Genomic DNA, 17,761 nt, shown 5'->3' with positions numbered 1-17,761 from the left:
AATAATATTTGCTGATTCAATTGTTAAGAATGAAACATAATTTGGATGCTAAGACTATGGCGTTTCAATAATTTTCAATGTAGATACATTGTGTCCATTTTTTCAGTGAATGTAAAGCTGACACGTTCCAGCACACGTTGCAATTCACATGTCAGCTATTTAGCATCACGGTCAGTCGTCCCAACACGCGACATCACACCCTTTTCTTCATTTAAATCACGACTGCGTAATGCCTGTCATCATACATTCGCACTAATCGGCGCTTGTTGGATAAAAATAGATGACGGTTTTCCATAAATACGCTGTTCCTTCTCTAGCTATGTGTACCTTTCCTGAATCAGCAATCAGCCCACTAGAGTCTCGAATCGAAAATTTATTGAAATCTATCAGCCCGGGGACGCAAATGGTGGCGCTAACCTCTTGCTTCACATTGACAAACAATGACAACCGCATCACAGATAAACAGACGTCACACTTCCATCATTGTCCATCGAGCATATTTTTAACGGTCGATTCAAATTTATGGTAGTTGGTCAAACCACTACCCGCTGCGCTAGTATCGTTTTTTGAAAAAAACATTTTTCGTGCTTGACGTCTACACATTACCGCCATATGTTGGCCCATCTTGACATTGGGCATTAGTGTGGGACAAAATATAGATTCTCGCTCCAGTCCACTTTTTGGATTGCAATTAGGTACCATAACAACTGTGCAAAATTTCAGCTCGATCGGAGAAACTATATTTTAGCGCCAGCTGTTCAAAGTTTGTATGGGATCTGTGTTCAGAATTTTTATAGAGGTCAATGGGCGACCTCTGGCGATTTTCCTTTGCAAAAGTAAGTTTTCCCATAGTAAATCCCATACAAACTTTGAACGGCTAGCGCTAAAATATAGTTTCTCCGATCGAGCTGAAATGTTGCGCAGTTGTTATGGGACCTAAATGCAATGCAAAACGTGGATTGGAGCGAGAATCTAATTTTTTCATATAATCGTTTCCCAGGCTATTGGACATACATGTCCTCGTGGCTATTATTTTGATCGCGAGTTGTTCTAAATGCCACATCTGTTTGTCTGTAATCACATGGCACATAGTGACAGTCGGTAGCCAAACCCAACTGAACCCGACGAACGATCGTCACAACACGCCAAGATGAAGCCGAAAATATTAGATTCACGTACGCAAACTTGGCCTTATTTAAAAAATTCGATTATCTCGTCTTTTGTTTGTTTTGGAGACAATGCCCAATAAGCGACCGCCGATGTTCTTCGAATCACTGCTAATTTAACGCCCCGGACATGGACGTTGCTGGTGGGTAGACGATATCCTCGCCGCCGTCGCCAAGGTCGACGGAAAACCCTGACGTCTTTGAATTGCATGATGGAGAAATCGAAAACTGTGGTAGGGTCTGCTTGTGCTGGACCTAGCATCAATGGACGTGACTAATTTTCTCTCTGCCGTTGCAAGTTACTGATTACGTCGTGCTCTTAGACTTCTTGGAGTTACGTTCACACTAGAACAAAATCTGCCTTCCAGGTTGGTGGCCATACATAATTATATATACCACGTGGACGCAAAAATCCTGATTTTGGACCTCCTCTAACCTTCCCATGAATTAACGTGGACATATTGTCAAACCCTCCGGAAAAGTCCACGTGGACTTTAAAATCATATATTTGCCAAATATCTTCAATTTTTACAAAATGTTTATATTCAGTCTGTGTTTTTCCAAGGGAGAACTGTGAAAGTAAGTGCTTAGCTCAATCATATTACTACATTCAAATTTGCACAACCATGATTACAATTGATTTCACCATACGCAATAGTTCTAATTTTCTAAGTCGGACACTTTTACTGAATTCTTAGCAGTAATTTCAACTTGTAACACTTAGTTAACTCTTTTTTTTTCAATAGTTATTATAGACCAGTAAATTAACAGACAAAAATTACGGATTATCAATGAATTTATACTGAACTCAGGTCTGCTGTTGAGAACTCTGATCTACAGGTGCATTGAAGAACATTGCTAGTTCACAATTTTTTTATGAATCATACGATTTTGAATTTCCGCCACATCTATTGACCTACCATATTTTATTATTGATTTAAGATACTCAAACCAAGACGAATATTATTCATTCGGATTATGGAAATTTAACAAAATTTACATAATCTTGTGAGCGGAAGTGTAACCCATTAACCTTCCTTATGCGGTGGGGTCAGTTTTGGCCAATCGGCATTCTAAGGCTGTGAACCGTTTCACCAATTTGTTTAACTGTTAGATAAAATTTGACATTTCGATAGTTATTTTCCCCTCAAATGGTTAAATTGGACTTCGCAGTGGAACCATTTGACCTTTGACCAGCACAAAGTTGACAGATGGTTAGTTATTCTCAATTTCACGGGAGCAGAAAATAACTTTTGAACTGTCAAGTTTAACCATGCTCCAGAGCAGGGTTATTTTTAACCGGAAGGGAAATAACTTTGTGGTGTCAAATTTTAACTAAAAGTTAAACCCGATTCGTGATCGGTTTACACCCTAAAGGAGCTGTAGCTTTGTAGAGAAAAGAGATAGAGATCAGATTTTTTTATTTTCCCCAACATATGAAAACGAACATTTTTGTACTAAAAATAGCTTTCAGCGACATCTGGAAGTGGCGCTACAAAAATAGTGACAAATTATGCATTAAGGGTCAAAAATGACCCATGATTTTGAATTGTTTGTTCTTTCAACTTTATATGAAAGACATGCACTAGAGAATGGAACCCTGGACATTTTTTTGTGAGTATGATCTCTCTGGACACAAGGGCACGAGGGCACCTGGAACCTGTTTCAGAAGGAAATGGTACATATCAGAGGCGCTTCCACGTTCGAAACCATGGGTAGAACAAACGTTGGCAAATATTTTGTGAACAGTGAAGCTAAGAAAAATTTTAACCCTGCACTGGAAATAGAAAGTTACTACGGAGTGGATACGAGTAACTGACACTGAAGAAGACTGCAAGTGGTAGTCGAAATACGCGTATCTGTCAAAGATAAGCAATTAGGAGCGAAATTTAAAGGTACACGGTACTCAATCTACTTTTAAGTATCTCTATTGAGATTCTGCTCAGAGGATTTGAACATTAATAAGAGAAGTTACTATACTTAAACGCATCAAACACAGAGGGGTGTAAGTAATATTTTGATCGGTTTTGAGTTGAGATTCTACTTTTTCCAAGCATGCTAACGAACAATTTGTAAATTGTAAAATATTTTCAGGTGATTTTTTCCGCTCAACAGAAAATAAACAACATCATTCTTAAATGACTGGCGTATTTTAATGACTACCAAACAACTTGTAAAGAATTAGAAAAATCTGAAAAAACTTAAAATTAGATTTTTTTTTTAAAGAAGGTTTTTGTCACACACACAGCTTTGCTTCTAAATCTCTCATTTCCATGCCAGTGGTTACTACAAGACAAAGTGAGATTTTCGTCTTCACAGGGCTGGTAGAGACTGAGTGCATTAAAAATAGGAAAATTAAGACTTCTTGCCAGAAAAAGGAGACCAAAGAGGAACCAAATAGAGTCCGCAAAGATACCAAACAGGAACCAAGAAAACGAAACCTATTAGGAGCCATAGAAAAAAGTTTGATTCTTCGTAGCACCAGAGCAGACATTTCTCATAGTAGACTTTTATGAGAATTCCTCGTGGCATTACGACAAGTATTATTGTATGTGTGTTTTATTATATTTTTTCTGGAAATTCAATCAGAAATTTATTCAGATAATTGCCCAAATGTTAAGATATTACTTCAAAAATATCTAAAAGAGATCATTTAATGATTTTGAAGTAGGCCTACGTCTTTCTTCTCTAAACAGGAGTGAAATTGGAATTTAAAAACCAAGAGCGTTACGCTGGCATGAAATATTTTAAACGGTTATAACTTTTTGCTGGCTTAACGAAATTCCTTGATTAGCACCTCAATCGAAAGACAAGGCATCAAAGGTTCATGTCGTTTACTTACTGAATTCTACATATCTGTCCAGATATTTTAATAACTGTTTTAAAAAAGAATGTTGAACGTCAAACAAATCTATAAATAGGGGTGCTAGAGAAAAGTTGACGTCATTTGTTCTTCACTCTCCGCTTGGATCGCATCTCAGCAGTCAACAGATTGGTTTGCTCTAACTGGGCGTGTTTCTCAGACACAGACATCGATAGCGAAGGACCAATCGATAGAAGATGCTGTCCGAAGCCAAAACCATCACCGTTGCTACCGTCAAGAAGAAGGAGAGGAAGCATTTTACAGGATAATGATTAGGTTGTGGCCGTCATCGCAGCCCTAAACAAACGGAACGGGTCCTCCCTGCAGGTGATCGAGAAATACATCGGCGGAAACTACAGCTGCGATATCGGCAAGATTGCAAGATTGGCAAGAGTGGAGTGAAATCCCGGGAAACTGTGACTGTAGCTGGCATCCGAGAAGGAGGAGGAGAAAAAGAAGGCAGTTCCTAAGAAAAACCCTTCCAAGTTTCAAAGACCGCCGTGATGAAGAAGACCCCGAAGAAGCCGCCACCGCAAACCTCATCGGACGAGGAGGATTTCAACCAGTGCGCCGTCAAAATGTGTTCATGTTATTGGAATTCATCAATTCAATCGGCCATGCTGATAGTGTCTGAGTTCAAATCCCGGTCGGTCCAGGATTTTTTCTCCGAAAGGAGAGCTCCTCACTGTTCTTAAGTTCACAAATCATTACAATCTGAATTATAACTTAAGTAAGGTTGCAATTGTGACAATTGACTTAAATTAAAATGCAGCAAATCACTTGGCGTAGTTAACGTCATGCGGTCGTGTCTTGTACACAACCCCCACTGATATTTTAAAGTATTTTACTTTGAAATCCGAAACTCTGAAAAAGCTTCCATACCAAATGACAGATCTCCCTTAAAACCATAACATAATTGAATACTCACAATCACAGCACCTATCATCTATCATGAAACATCTGCAAAAAGATACCGCACTGTTGTTATAGTCTGACTTTGAATTGATCGAAGTTGTGACCATAGTAGTTCTACGTGTAACAAACATTACGCACCCCAATTGTTTTATCCAAAGATTTTTTCAAGAACTTTATTTAGGATACCTCAAGAATTCAACCTGGATTATCCCAAGGTAAATCACAGGAATGGAATTTCTCCACAGATTATTACAGAAATCATCTGAATTCCTAAAAAAATGTTTGAGAAATTTTTCAAGAAATTCCTAACTCCTTTAAATTTTTTATTCCAGTGATTCATCCATCGATATCCCTGGGACGACCTGCTAGTTTTCTAGAGATTTTCTTTGAAATTGTCTTTTAGGATTTAAATGAGATTACTCTTAAGATGTCATCAGCAATTGTTTAGGCATGTTTTGAAAGTTTTTTACAGCAATTCTTCCAGTAATGTCTCCAGGGAAATGCCAAGGAACGTGTTCTGAAAAATAAATCCGCGAAGCATTACTAAAGAAAATCCTAGACTTTTTTTCTAACGAATTAAGAAGTTTGTTGTAGCAATTGTTACAATTATTTTCTCAGAACTTTCACTATAGATATTCTCGATCGTTTTTCTAACAAGCCTGAACTGAACCGTGAGTAAAACAATGCTTTGACTTTGTTCATTAAGAGTGACTTTAGGCTGTGAACCGTTTCACCAATACGTTTAACTTTTGGTTAAAATCTGACATTTCGATAGTTATTTTCCCCTCTAATGGTTACATTTAACTTCGCGGTCAAATCATTTGAATTGTGACAGTCGAGTAGTAATTTAGAACAAAGTTGACAGATGGTTAGTTATTCTCAATTTTGCAGGAGCACGAAATAACTTTTAAACTGTCAAGTTTAACCATACTCCAGAGCATGGTTGTTTTCAACCGAAGGGGGAAATAACTATCGAACTGCCAAATTTTAACCAAATTTTAAACGAATCAGTGAAACGGTTCACAGCCTTAAACCCTAGCCAAGTTTTATCAGAGGATACTCTAGGATTGCCTTTAGTAATGCCTCACGGATTTATTTTTCAGAACACGTTACTTGGCATTTCCCTGAAGACATTACTGGAAGAATTACTGAAAAAAAAACTTTCAAGACATGTTTAGGAGGAATCGCTTAAGGGATTTTTCTGGAATATTCACTGCAACTCCTAGATCCTTGAATGAATCAAAGAAAGCTTATCTGGGTTAATTGATAGAGGGATCTTTCAAGGATAACCTGGGTAAATTGCTTAAGGAATCCCTGGAGGCATCTTAGGAGGAATGCCTAGAGAAATTCCTGGAGCAATATTTGAAGGAATCCCTAGAAAAATCACTGTAATCATGCGGGAGGAATCTCTGCATAGAAACTTCTGAAGAAATCCGTGGATGATTCTTTAATGAATTTATGGGAAAATTCTTAGAGTATTTTCTGATAAAATTCCTGTAGGATGACTCCAGGGTCAATCCTTGAGGGAATTTCTAAAGGAATGAATTCCCGGAGGAATTTATAGAAAACCAGAACGAATCTCTGAACAAATTTCTAAGGGAATTCATGAGAGATTACCTCGAAATTTCCTTGAAGTAATTTCCGTAGCGATTTTCCGGAAGGTATTCCTTAAGGAATGCCTGCAGAAATCCTTCAAAAAATTCGTGAAGTAATTTGTTGTAGAATCCCTGGAAGAATTTCTGGTGGAATCCCTGGAGGAATCCATGGAGCCCTTAAGAGGACTACCTGACGATATCCCTGCATGTATTTTTGGTGTAATCCAAGGATAAATTTCTGATGAACTATCTAGAATAATTCTTGAAGTCTCTGCATGGATCTCTATAGAGTTTTTCCATGATGAATCCTTGAAGGAGTCTCTGGAGGAATCTCTGAAAGAATATCAGGAGAAACCGCATGAAAAATTCGTGGAAGTTTCCTGGAAGAAGACTTGGCAAAAATTTTACTTGAGGAATCTATGGCAAATTTGTGGAAACTGATTAAAAGTTCTTCCCGGAAGAATCCCACGAGGAATCACTGGTATTATCTGTAGTGGAATCCCCGGAGAAATCGCAGTAGAGACTACTGTAGATTATCTTGGAGGAAATTCTAGTAAATCTCTTCAAAAATCTTCGAAAGAATTCCTTGAAAAAGCTTAGGAAGAGTGTCTGGAGAAATTTCTGTAGGTATATGTTAAGGAATGCTTGAAGTCATCATTGTAGATTGTCCTGAAGGACCTGGGGATTTCCTGGAGCCATATTTGAAATGGTCCCAAAATTTCGTTTGCGGTCAAATGTTCTTGTTCGTCAGCGACAAAACGTATTTTAACTAATAGGTAATATTTGGAAAAAATGGAAATATGGAAGATTTCTCCTAACAGCGTTAGCGTTAGCGTGAGCGTTATCGTAGTTTTACTTCGTAGATTGAATGCTAGCAATTTTCATGTTTCTTTTTAGATAATCTCATCCAGACTACTTTGAGAAACAAGGTTGGGAAGTAACCCTTGATTCAATCTTGAATAAGACAACTAAAAGCATGAACATCGCTATTCCCGGCCACGCCCATCTGTACCGTAACTAGGAATAGGGGGGGGGGAATTTTTGTTAGCGAGAGGCCACCGACTCAGCGACATCTTAATAAGTGCTACGGAGATGGAGATTGGAAGGGGTAAAAGGTCATAGGATTCGCTTGAAAAGCTAGCGATAGATCAAAAGCATTATTGTTTGAAAGTTTCGAAATTCAATCTCTTGAATGTCGGTAATCAAAAGATGGAAGATTTATTTTATTTATTGTTTATTCTCATTAGTCTTTGAGGCAAAAATCGTTGCAATCTTCTATTGCCACGATTGGTGCGCTATATATTTAGGTTAAATTAGGCTGAGTAAATTAAAAGCGTTTTATTCACTTATAAGCAGGTGAAACTAACTCACCTATAAAAAATTCTGAACTGCTACGGCAAATGAAATGTAATATGTTGTTAACAAAATGTTAATAAATGCTTAGTTTTACAAAATTAGGATGATAATGGTTTCTAACACAGAACACCTGGATATAATAAATGAATGTAATGTTTGGAATGAAACTAATAAAAAACTGCGCTAGACAACAAACTAAAATACAACACCTAATGGCAAAGTCGTTTATTATATCTCACAATTAAAGATCCTGACTGAAAGAGGGAATCGAACCTACACTCCTTGACACAGTTCAGCAAAATGCTCGCAAAACAACAAACAGCATAGGGTGCAAATTCATGCGAGCAAAGTAATTTTTGAATTTATTATAAAATTTAACCAAAAAATATAGAATAGATAGGAGTGCTTGATCCTTTGATCGCGTCGCTTGCTCCTGCGGGAGCGAGTGATGAACATTTCGTCCCCTTAATGCTACAACCAGATAATTCGAAAATCAAAATTTTGAGATGAGCAACTTTGAAATATGACCGTTTTACAAGGTGAAGCCTAATCGCAGAGAATATGATTGAAAAATAAACTTCAACTTATGTATTTTAATCTCACGCTTATGAGCTGTGGATATTTAGCAGATCTAATTGAGAATAATATTTCGACTTATTGAAATCAAAAAATGTCAAATTTCGAGTTATCTAGTTGTAGCATCAAGGGGACGATTTGTTCGGCACACAATGCGGTTATCGAATAATATCGCGAATCTGGTTAGGCGTGACTATATTATGTATCTCATCACCAACCAAATGTAACTCCCAGATCCATACCTTATTATATTAACCTAACATACTTTTCAAGACAACTGTGGAGATGCAGAAAATTCTTTTGTTTCTAGTAAAAATGGTTGTCCGACTATTATTGAATTTAAATATTGAGCTCTCACTGTTTGCACATTGAGAATTCATTAAGTCTCTGTGTAACTTCGATTGCTCTGGTCAATCACGGTGTAGCAACTACGAATTTTACGGTCTATGCTCATGCTCAAACCGTTCAACTAGAAAACATCGAATAGAATAGAAAATACTTCATAAAATTTATTAACCAGCGATTTGTTCAGTCGAAAGAGCCTCTGAAATTTGCAAAATTCAAAAGTCTTCCACAGCTTCGAGCTACATTCAAAGGTCAAGGCAAGAGCACCGGTTTCACTCAACCTATTGTTAAATAAGAAACGAAAAATGAAACAACACGAAGCAAGAACAGCTGCTCACACTTTTGACAGGAAAATGTCTTCCTAAAAGCAATACCATTGTGACGACATCTGCTGATTTACGGAAAATATGTAAATAATTGCTAGAGCCAGCCCAACCACCCAAAGCTGGAGGACAATACTGACAACTGAGTCATACGCTTGACTTGAATGGACGTTCTATTCTGTTAGGTATAGGTATACCTTCTTCCAACTCCTAGTGTCCAAGTTGCTTATAATAGCCTAGACGTATACCAGTAGACAGAAGAGCATTTCCAGCTCAGAACTTAAATAAAAATGGCATCTTCAAACTGATGATTGCCAATGTAAATGAAAATGCGTGCACTTAGTAGTGGTCATCGAAGCTAGATTATGGAGGAACACATTTTTTCAAAACCATGCTCTTTGATTTTTTTTTAATGAAGTCTATTTCCTAGTATGGTTATATAGCCCAGGATAGTCAACTGCTTTTAAATAATATATGGTGGTCTCAAGTTGATAGATCCGGATTCAAAATGTAAGGCATTGATTGTTTGAAATGTTTTGTACAGCTCCCCGCAAAATTTCGATGATCATGATGAAGAGTACTTGTTAGGATACGTGAACAGTGGTAAATTTACCAGAAACGGTAAAGAATGGTTGCAAATAAAGTTAAGAGAACATAACATTGTGAGTCAACAACGAGTTTCTATAGGTTCTCTTTTAATTCTTTGAATATTTTTGTGAATGCTTGACAAGATCATCCAGAAGCCAATTGGGTGCTGTGTGTAATATGCTGAGTAGTAATTTCTTATGCGCCGAAGATAGGTAAAATATGTTCTTGTTATTGAATGATGCCATATCTATCAAAGAATAATCGTAATAGTCAATATAATGGGAAATAATGGGGAATGTATCCCGATATAATTTCTGATACCCTATAGTAGTCTTTTATGAAATTGCAAAAAAAAGTTGTACGTAAACCGTTGCAGAACTCGATTTTTACAGCACTCATATTAATAATCTAACTCGGCGAGCCTCGTTGGATAATGTATTACTCGTGCTGTAAAAATCATCATTCCGCAACTTATTATGTAAGCTACTATCATGCAACAAGTTGCTAAATGAAGATTTTTTCCGCACGAGTCGTACATTTATCCAATGAGGCTTGCCTTGTTGGATAAATACGTCGAGTGCTAAATAAATCGAGTTTTGCAATGAGTTGCATACTAGTAGTCTACGGAACAAGTTGCAAAATGATGATTTTTACAGCACGAGTCGTAAATTTATCTTACGAGGCTTGCCGAGTAGGATAATTACAACGAGTGCTGTAAAAATCGAGTTCTGCAACGAGTTACGCACAGCCTTTTTTGCAATTTCGTAGAATACCACTTGAGAGTACAAGAAATTATATCGGATTGCATTCACCATTATTTTACAATTTCTGAAAAATTATTGTGTTATGATCAGTGAATCAAATGTCACCCAACACGCAGCAACAAATACATTGTCATCTCCTATTCTTGTTGCAACAATTTCGTTCCGCAACATCAGTTTATCATCACTTGAACAGAATATGACAATGATCGATCACCACGTGTGCAGCGATTTTCTGGGCTTCGCATTGCAATTTTCGAGAACTTTCTCCGTGTTGGTAAACATTGACACATTATCGAACAGCATCCATAAAACAAATTTGGTTTTATGTTTAAAACAGTGAATCAATTGTCATCCAACACGCGGCAACAAAGACATTGTCATTTCCTATTCTTGTTGGAACAATTTCATTCCGCAACATCAGTTTATCATCACTTGAGCGGAATATGACAAAGATCGATCACCACGTGCGCAGCGATTTTCTGGGCTTCGCATTGTTATTTTCCAGAACTTTCTTCATGTTGGTAAACATTGACACACTATCGAACGGCATCCATAAAAAAATTGTTTTTTTGTTTAAAATAATTGATTAATCGCGAGTTGAAAAAGTTGCAACAATGTTGCGCCCTGTAATTGTCATGACAATTTTGCTTTGGATTTTGTCCTTTTTCGCAACAGTTGCAACAAACGGTTGTGAAAGAGCTTGCTTTGTTGTTTGTTTTTCGTCTATTTTGATGACAATTTGATTCACTGGTTTAAAATAACTGATTAATCTCGAGTTGAAAAGGTTGCAACAATGTTGTACTCTGTGATTGTCATGACAATTTTGCTTTCGATTGTATCCTTATCCGCAACAGTTGGGACAAACGGTTGTGAGCGAGTTTGCTTTGTTGGTTGTTTTTCGTCTCTTATGATGACAATTTGATTCACTGGTTATGATTTATTACACATCTCAAAACAATTGCGTAATGAATCATTACAGCACAGCATATTTCAGTGCAGGAAAGTAGGCCGTTTCATGACAGATTGGCGTGATTAAAAACAGCCTATTACGATGAGAAATCGCAAAAAACATATTTTGCAATTACGAAAAATGCCATTTTAGTTGGACCATTTCTTGAAGAATAAACATATTTCAATGTAGTAACAACTCAGTATTTCTCAATCAAGTAGGCTGTGGAATGACTGTCACAAATTTTCACCCTTCTTTTGCTCATTCTATTTTCAAAGACAGATCAGGTAAGACACTGTATACTATTTTCAGCCATTACTTATAATTATTTCATGTGCTGAATTTTCTTTAAAACGTATACAGAGAAAAGTGCTTCTTTTCGATACTGATATTAGCGCTGAAAAGTAGCACTTTTCAGCACTGTTTATTTCGATAGGAAAAGCAGGCCGTTATGTTGTCCATTCTTATGATAAAAAGTAGGCGGATGTTCAACGGAATTGCAAAACATATTTTAAAGCACTAAAACTTTTTAAGGCTCTATTAACAAACTTGGGACTAAGGCTAAACTTTCTATTAAAAAATATATGAAACAATCGAAGAGTATGGTTTTAATGAATTCGGTTTTTCGTACAAGCCAACATAGCTTCACTGTGGTTTTTAATCTCAATGTATTTTTATACTCCTTGGATTTGTTCAAAACGTAGTCTAGGAATTTTAGTGAAATTTTGATGTCATGTTACTACTACATGTACAAAATTTTATTCAATTGAGAAAAGATAGCACCTGTTTGATTTGCGTTTTGAGCTGGAACTGCTCAGAAGGAAAGTGGTGCAATTGCACAGCATTTGCCTTTACCCTAGCAGAAGAAAATTGCTGCAGAATACCAAATTGAGATATTCCATAAAACATGATGTTCAATACTTACCACTTGAATATAGTATGAAAAAGCTCTGCATAAGAGATAAAATAGCTAAATTAAAATCTTATTCGTATCCTACGAACATCTTACTGATACAGTCAATTATCCATAACTCGATATTAAAGGGACCATCGAGATAGAGAGGTATCGAGTTACAGAACACAAAATCAGTGCAACTTCAATCCAAGGGACCATCGAGTTAGTCATGAATACCCACTTTTACTATGGTTCTCTAACTCGATATCGAGATACGGAACATGGAGTAAGGGAGAGTTAACTGTAATTGGATCAGGTATTGGAATAGCTCATTAATACATGATGAATTTTCATAGAAATTATTTTTTACATAGTAGTTCAATACATCAAACAGTCCTCAAGAGCTTGACAATACCTTAATGAGGTATTTTAAATTGTTTTGAACAAATTTTCAATACTAAAATAACACCAAATTGAAGTGTTTACAATACCTGAACTATTGAATTGTACTTAATTATGTTACAATACCAAAGTATGCTGTGCATCGATAGGTACGTGTTCTTCATTCCTGCTCGGGTAGCTCTCTGTTGCACTGTTCCATCCAGTGCCATCATCACAGATCACACTTCCGGATTTGCTTCGTTTATCATTCTTGGATCACTGGATCCGGCGTTCATTGTGGACTCTCTAGGGCGTAATATACGGTTTATGCTTTTTAAAATCATTTAGCTTCCCATTTATGACTTCATGACACTACTGTCTGTCAAGCATGACTGCTCTCGTCAGCACGAACATATCGCTTCTCCTTTAGGGTGTAAAGCAATTTTAATGGTTCATTGTTTTAATTTTATGATTCTTTAATTGTCTACTTCATCCTTCTGGGCGAGTGTTGGTCTGGGGCACAGCGTGAAAATTTAGCACATTAACATTCGTTTGAAGAGTCAAAATATGCCGCCTTTGACGGATGAAGAAATATTTAATTTACACTTTGTCTGGTACAGCAAGCAGTGTTATGGATGTGTGGTTGCTGCAAATTTTTGTTTAAGTTGAAAGGACGTAGGTTTGAGAGGCTCACAATTAGAAATTTTATAAATAAGTGCAAATATTTAAATTATTAGTGCATATATTCATCGGCCCATGTTTACGACTAATAATTCAATGCATGCTCACCTTCAGCTGCTTTAAGAAGAATTTTATTGATTTATGATGACGAATTTATGAGATAATTAGTAGAACTAATGTCCGAGAAACCAGTTTTGTATAATTTTATACGCATCCAAATTCATAAAGCAGATCCAAACAAAACATTCTACGTCGTTTCTGTTGAACAATTGACTAATGCTAACAATTTCGTTTCTATTTTAGGTAAGTACTAATCAATGCCAAAGACGACAACCAATTCGTTCGGTTCGCATTTCAACCCAAATGCTCAGGTAAACCTCACGTCATCTGTTTCGCGGAAATTAATATAATTACCTCTTGCTCTAAGCACTAATCGCTATCTTAATTAATAATAAAATTCTCCAAAGTGCAGTTGTGCGCGACAAACATCGCTATTGAAGTTTTCGTCTTCTGGAGAAGCATCGAGTCACGAGTGGAACTACAGTGAGAGGCAAAATAAAGTGCCCACCTTACCAGTTTTCGAATTTCTCTCATTGATTTGGTTCAAATTAAAGTTAACACACCTAAATCTTTTGTGATATTTTATTTTTGATGTTCTTTTAAAGTTGCACTTACGAAATTTTGATAAAAAAAAGAATTTTACTTAAAGAAAAAGAAAATCAATTTGTATTGAAAAAAAAGTAGTGACAAAAATAAGTGCCCACTTCCTTCTTGGCCCCAGAAAAGATGATTTAAGAAAAATAAAAAGCAATTTAATAGTTAATGTGTCCTCCTTTGGCCTTAAGGACTTGCTGGAGGCTCTTCGGCATGCTTTTCACCAGGTTTTGTAGGTGTTGTGGATCTAGTTCTTCCCAGGCGCGCTCCAAGGCTTCAAAATAATTATTTTTGTTGGTAACACCAGTTTTTTCAACCCTGGCATCGAGAATCGCCCACAAATTCTCGATGGGGTTGAGGTCTGGGCTTTGTGGAGGCCATTCCAGCGGTTTAATCCGACAAGACCGGAAAAAAGACTTGATCTTCTTTCCAGTATGCTTCGGGTCGTTGTTCTAGAGAAATATGAATTTCTCTTCAAGGCCCGTCTGGATCAGCGAAACCTCCAGATTTTCCAGCAAGATGTTAATGTAGGAATCTGCCATCATTATTCCGTCGATTTTCACGAGGTTTTCTACTCCACTCCATGAAAAACACCCCCAGACCATCACATTTCCTCCTCCATGCTTCACCGTTCCTTGGATGTGGTGCTCTGCATCACACACGAGCCCGCCGCTCTCGGTTAGACAGCTCGAGCTTCAGGAGCGCCACATCCAAGGAACGGTGACGCATGGAAGTGTGATGTGATGAAATGTGATGGTCTGGGGGTGTTTTTCATGGAGTGGAGTAGGAAGCGTCGTGAAAATCGACGGAATAATGACGGCAGATTCCTACATTAACATCTTGCTGGAAAATCTGGAGGTTTCGCTGATCCAGACGGGCCTTGAAGAGAAATTCATATTTCTCTAGAACAACGACCCGAAGCATACTGGAAAGAAGACCAAGTCTTTCTTCCGGTCTTGTCGGATTAAACCGCTGGAATGGCCTCCACAAAGCCCAGACCTCAACCCCATCGAGAATTTGTGGGCGATTCTCGATGCTAGGGTTGAAAAAACTGGTGTTTGTTGGTAAATAATTATTTTGAAGCCTTGGAGCGCGCCTGGGAAGAACTAGATCCACAACACCTACAAAACCTGGTGAAAAGCATGCCGAAGAGCCTCCAGCAAGTCCTTAAGGCCAAAGGAGGACACATTAACTATTAAATTGCTTTTTATTTTTCTTAAATCATCTTTTCTGGGGCCAAGAAGGAAGTGGGCACTTATTTTTGTCACTACTTTTTTTTCAATACAAATTGATTTTCTTTTTCTTTAAGTAAAATTCTTTTTTTAATCAAAATTTCGTAAGTGCAACTTTAAAAGAACATCAAAAATAAAATATCACAAAAGATTTAGGTGTGTTAACTTTAATTTGAACCAAATCAATGAGAGAAATTCGAAAACTGGTAAGGTGGGCACTTTATTTTGCCTCTCACTGTATGTCTGTCTAATTTCCTCTTACTGCAAGAGAAGCTAACCGCTCATATCAGCTTTCGTACTTAACTGTTGTTGCCATCGAAAAGCAAACCACGAAGTACAACTTTCGTCAGCTTTTGGATCGCAAGAAACGCAAATACTATCATCACTTGTGACATAAATTGTAATACGGACGTGTCATTACAAGTTCGCAAAAGTTCGTGCGTCAGACATGCATCTTAAGAGCTGGGTAAAGTTTAAGTGCCCCCCTCAACAAAGGAATCTATACTCAAGTCCCTGGGTAAAGTATTGGGGACACCGGTTCGACTGGTTGAATAATTTCATTTGGAAAACTTTGCCTACGTTCGGAATATTCATCATACACGATGCAACTTACAGAAACAAGAACGTATAGGAAATATGTTTCGGGAGCAGTCTTTGCTATTTTTTGCCCTGAAGAAACGTTCAATTGATGACACATCATTCATTCCTGACATTTTCGTAAGTTTTTATATTTCGGTAGTCTTTCCTCGTGTGTCGGACGTAAACTTATCAAATTTCGTATTTCATCCGTCTCTCAGCGAAGTTCAGTCAAATTTTCAGGATACATTTTTTTCTGTCTATATCAACGAAACTTTCAACTCGGGGCTATTTCATTTTGGGTGAAACGGCTTAACTTCCCTTCCGAAGAAAGACGTTACTACAACTTTAACGGCATAAGTAACTATCTACACCATATCTGAATTTTTCAGTTTCAATGGAAACACTGCAATTCACTGAAACAAATTATCACATAATTTCCAAACTCTTCTTAGGTTCAAACTGTCCCAGCTTTCTGGAAAGATTGTCGAAATTACAATGATTATGAAAAGACCAAAATACTCGGAAATTCAAACTTTTTTTTTTAATTTTAATATCAGAGTACTGAAGCTGCTATTCTATCAAACTTATCCAAAATTCTAACGGCAACTCGATATTTCTATATTATACTGCACTCTTGTGAGATTTTTATAATTTTGCATTAATATTTTCATGGTTTTGTTTAAATATTTCAATATATACCAAAAGCTCAGAATTTACCAAAATGTTTGAACCAAATCTACATTATTTAAATTTAATTATATTTTCTCTGGTCCCTATTATATTACTATCCCAAGGTAATATTGTATGGTCTTTGTGAAATTTCCGCTCGAGGACTTTTTACATAGATTATATTGCGATTCTTTTTAAAAATTTCCGTTTAGCGGTAGCCGCCAAATTCTACCGCAGCTGTCAAAGTTCATACGCAGGCTTGAAAATCATTGTATCGTTGGATGAAACCAGCTAATCAAAGTATGGTAGTGAGATCCAAAGCATTGAAAAATATACGAAAAACAACAGTCATTAACGTGGTTTCCAAGGTAAGGAGTGTATCGAAAAGTAGTCGCAAACTTTCAGAACGGTATATCTCAGAGCATAGTTCATCTTTTTAAAAGCTTTTTTCACGCTAATGTTTATCATGTCATCAAATATTGAAGCAACTAAAAAAATATTGAATAATATGCAGTCGTTATATAAATACAACAAGGTTTATAGAGCATAGAAAATAAAATCTTGCACAAAATTACATTTTTGAAGTGTCTTCTGAAGTTTCGATGATTTGTATTGAACAAAATGTAGGATAAGTGTTCCCTTAGTTGTGGGTGTTCCTAAAGTTGCGGTAGTGCCGTTTTCACTGATTTTAATACATAAGCCGCAGAACCGACACTGCCAATTGACGTTTTGGTTTGTTGATACACGGAATAGTTAAAAAGAGCGTTCAAATTGCTTTAAAACTGATGAAATATCACTAAAATTGCTAAAACTCTTTTTGCTTGTACTAATAGTTGTGGTAAAGTGTTCCTATAGTGGAGGATTCCATAAGAAAACAACGGATACCGCAACTATAGGAACACAAAAATATACCGCAACTAAAGGAACAGTGTATCAAAAGTGGAGGTATTATTTTTCACTGACATGCCGTGGATTACTGCGATGAAATCATTTTACTCATTGAGTCAATGGTCGTTTCTTCCCGTTACAACATTTACATGTACATTAATTGCGTTTCTTGAATTTAGGCGGTTAAATGAAGTTCAATCGTGCTTAGTACCTCCTATATTGGTACATCTACCCTATATCAAACAAAATAGGATGAAACGCTTATTCCATCGGAAAATATGTTTTCTTCACACAGCACTTAAAATGGATTTCAAAAAAATAAATTATTGCTCCAAGAAAGCT

At 36.8% G+C, this 17,761-nt stretch overlaps 1 protein-coding gene across 1 annotated transcript in view; it reads left to right on the top strand.

The window, feature by feature from the left end:
• The window catches only part of LOC5579938 (atrial natriuretic peptide receptor 3), a 138,544-nt gene extending 124,659 nt beyond the window's left edge, over positions 1–13,885 (top strand). The window contains exon 6 of the mRNA XM_001652177.2: positions 13,701–13,885. Within this exon, the coding sequence (XP_001652227.2) occupies positions 13,701–13,711 (11 nt within the window). The 3' untranslated portion in view covers positions 13,712–13,885. The remainder of the gene's footprint in view (positions 1–13,700) is intronic.
• The last annotated feature ends 3,876 nt before the right edge of the window (positions 13,886–17,761 follow it).

This window comes from Aedes aegypti, chromosome 3 (assembly GCF_002204515.2).
Source record: "Aedes aegypti strain LVP_AGWG chromosome 3, AaegL5.0 Primary Assembly, whole genome shotgun sequence".
In the NCBI taxonomy this organism is placed as follows: Eukaryota; Metazoa; Arthropoda; class Insecta; order Diptera; family Culicidae; genus Aedes; species Aedes aegypti.
This window is presented reverse-complemented; position numbering and strand designations above follow the sequence as displayed.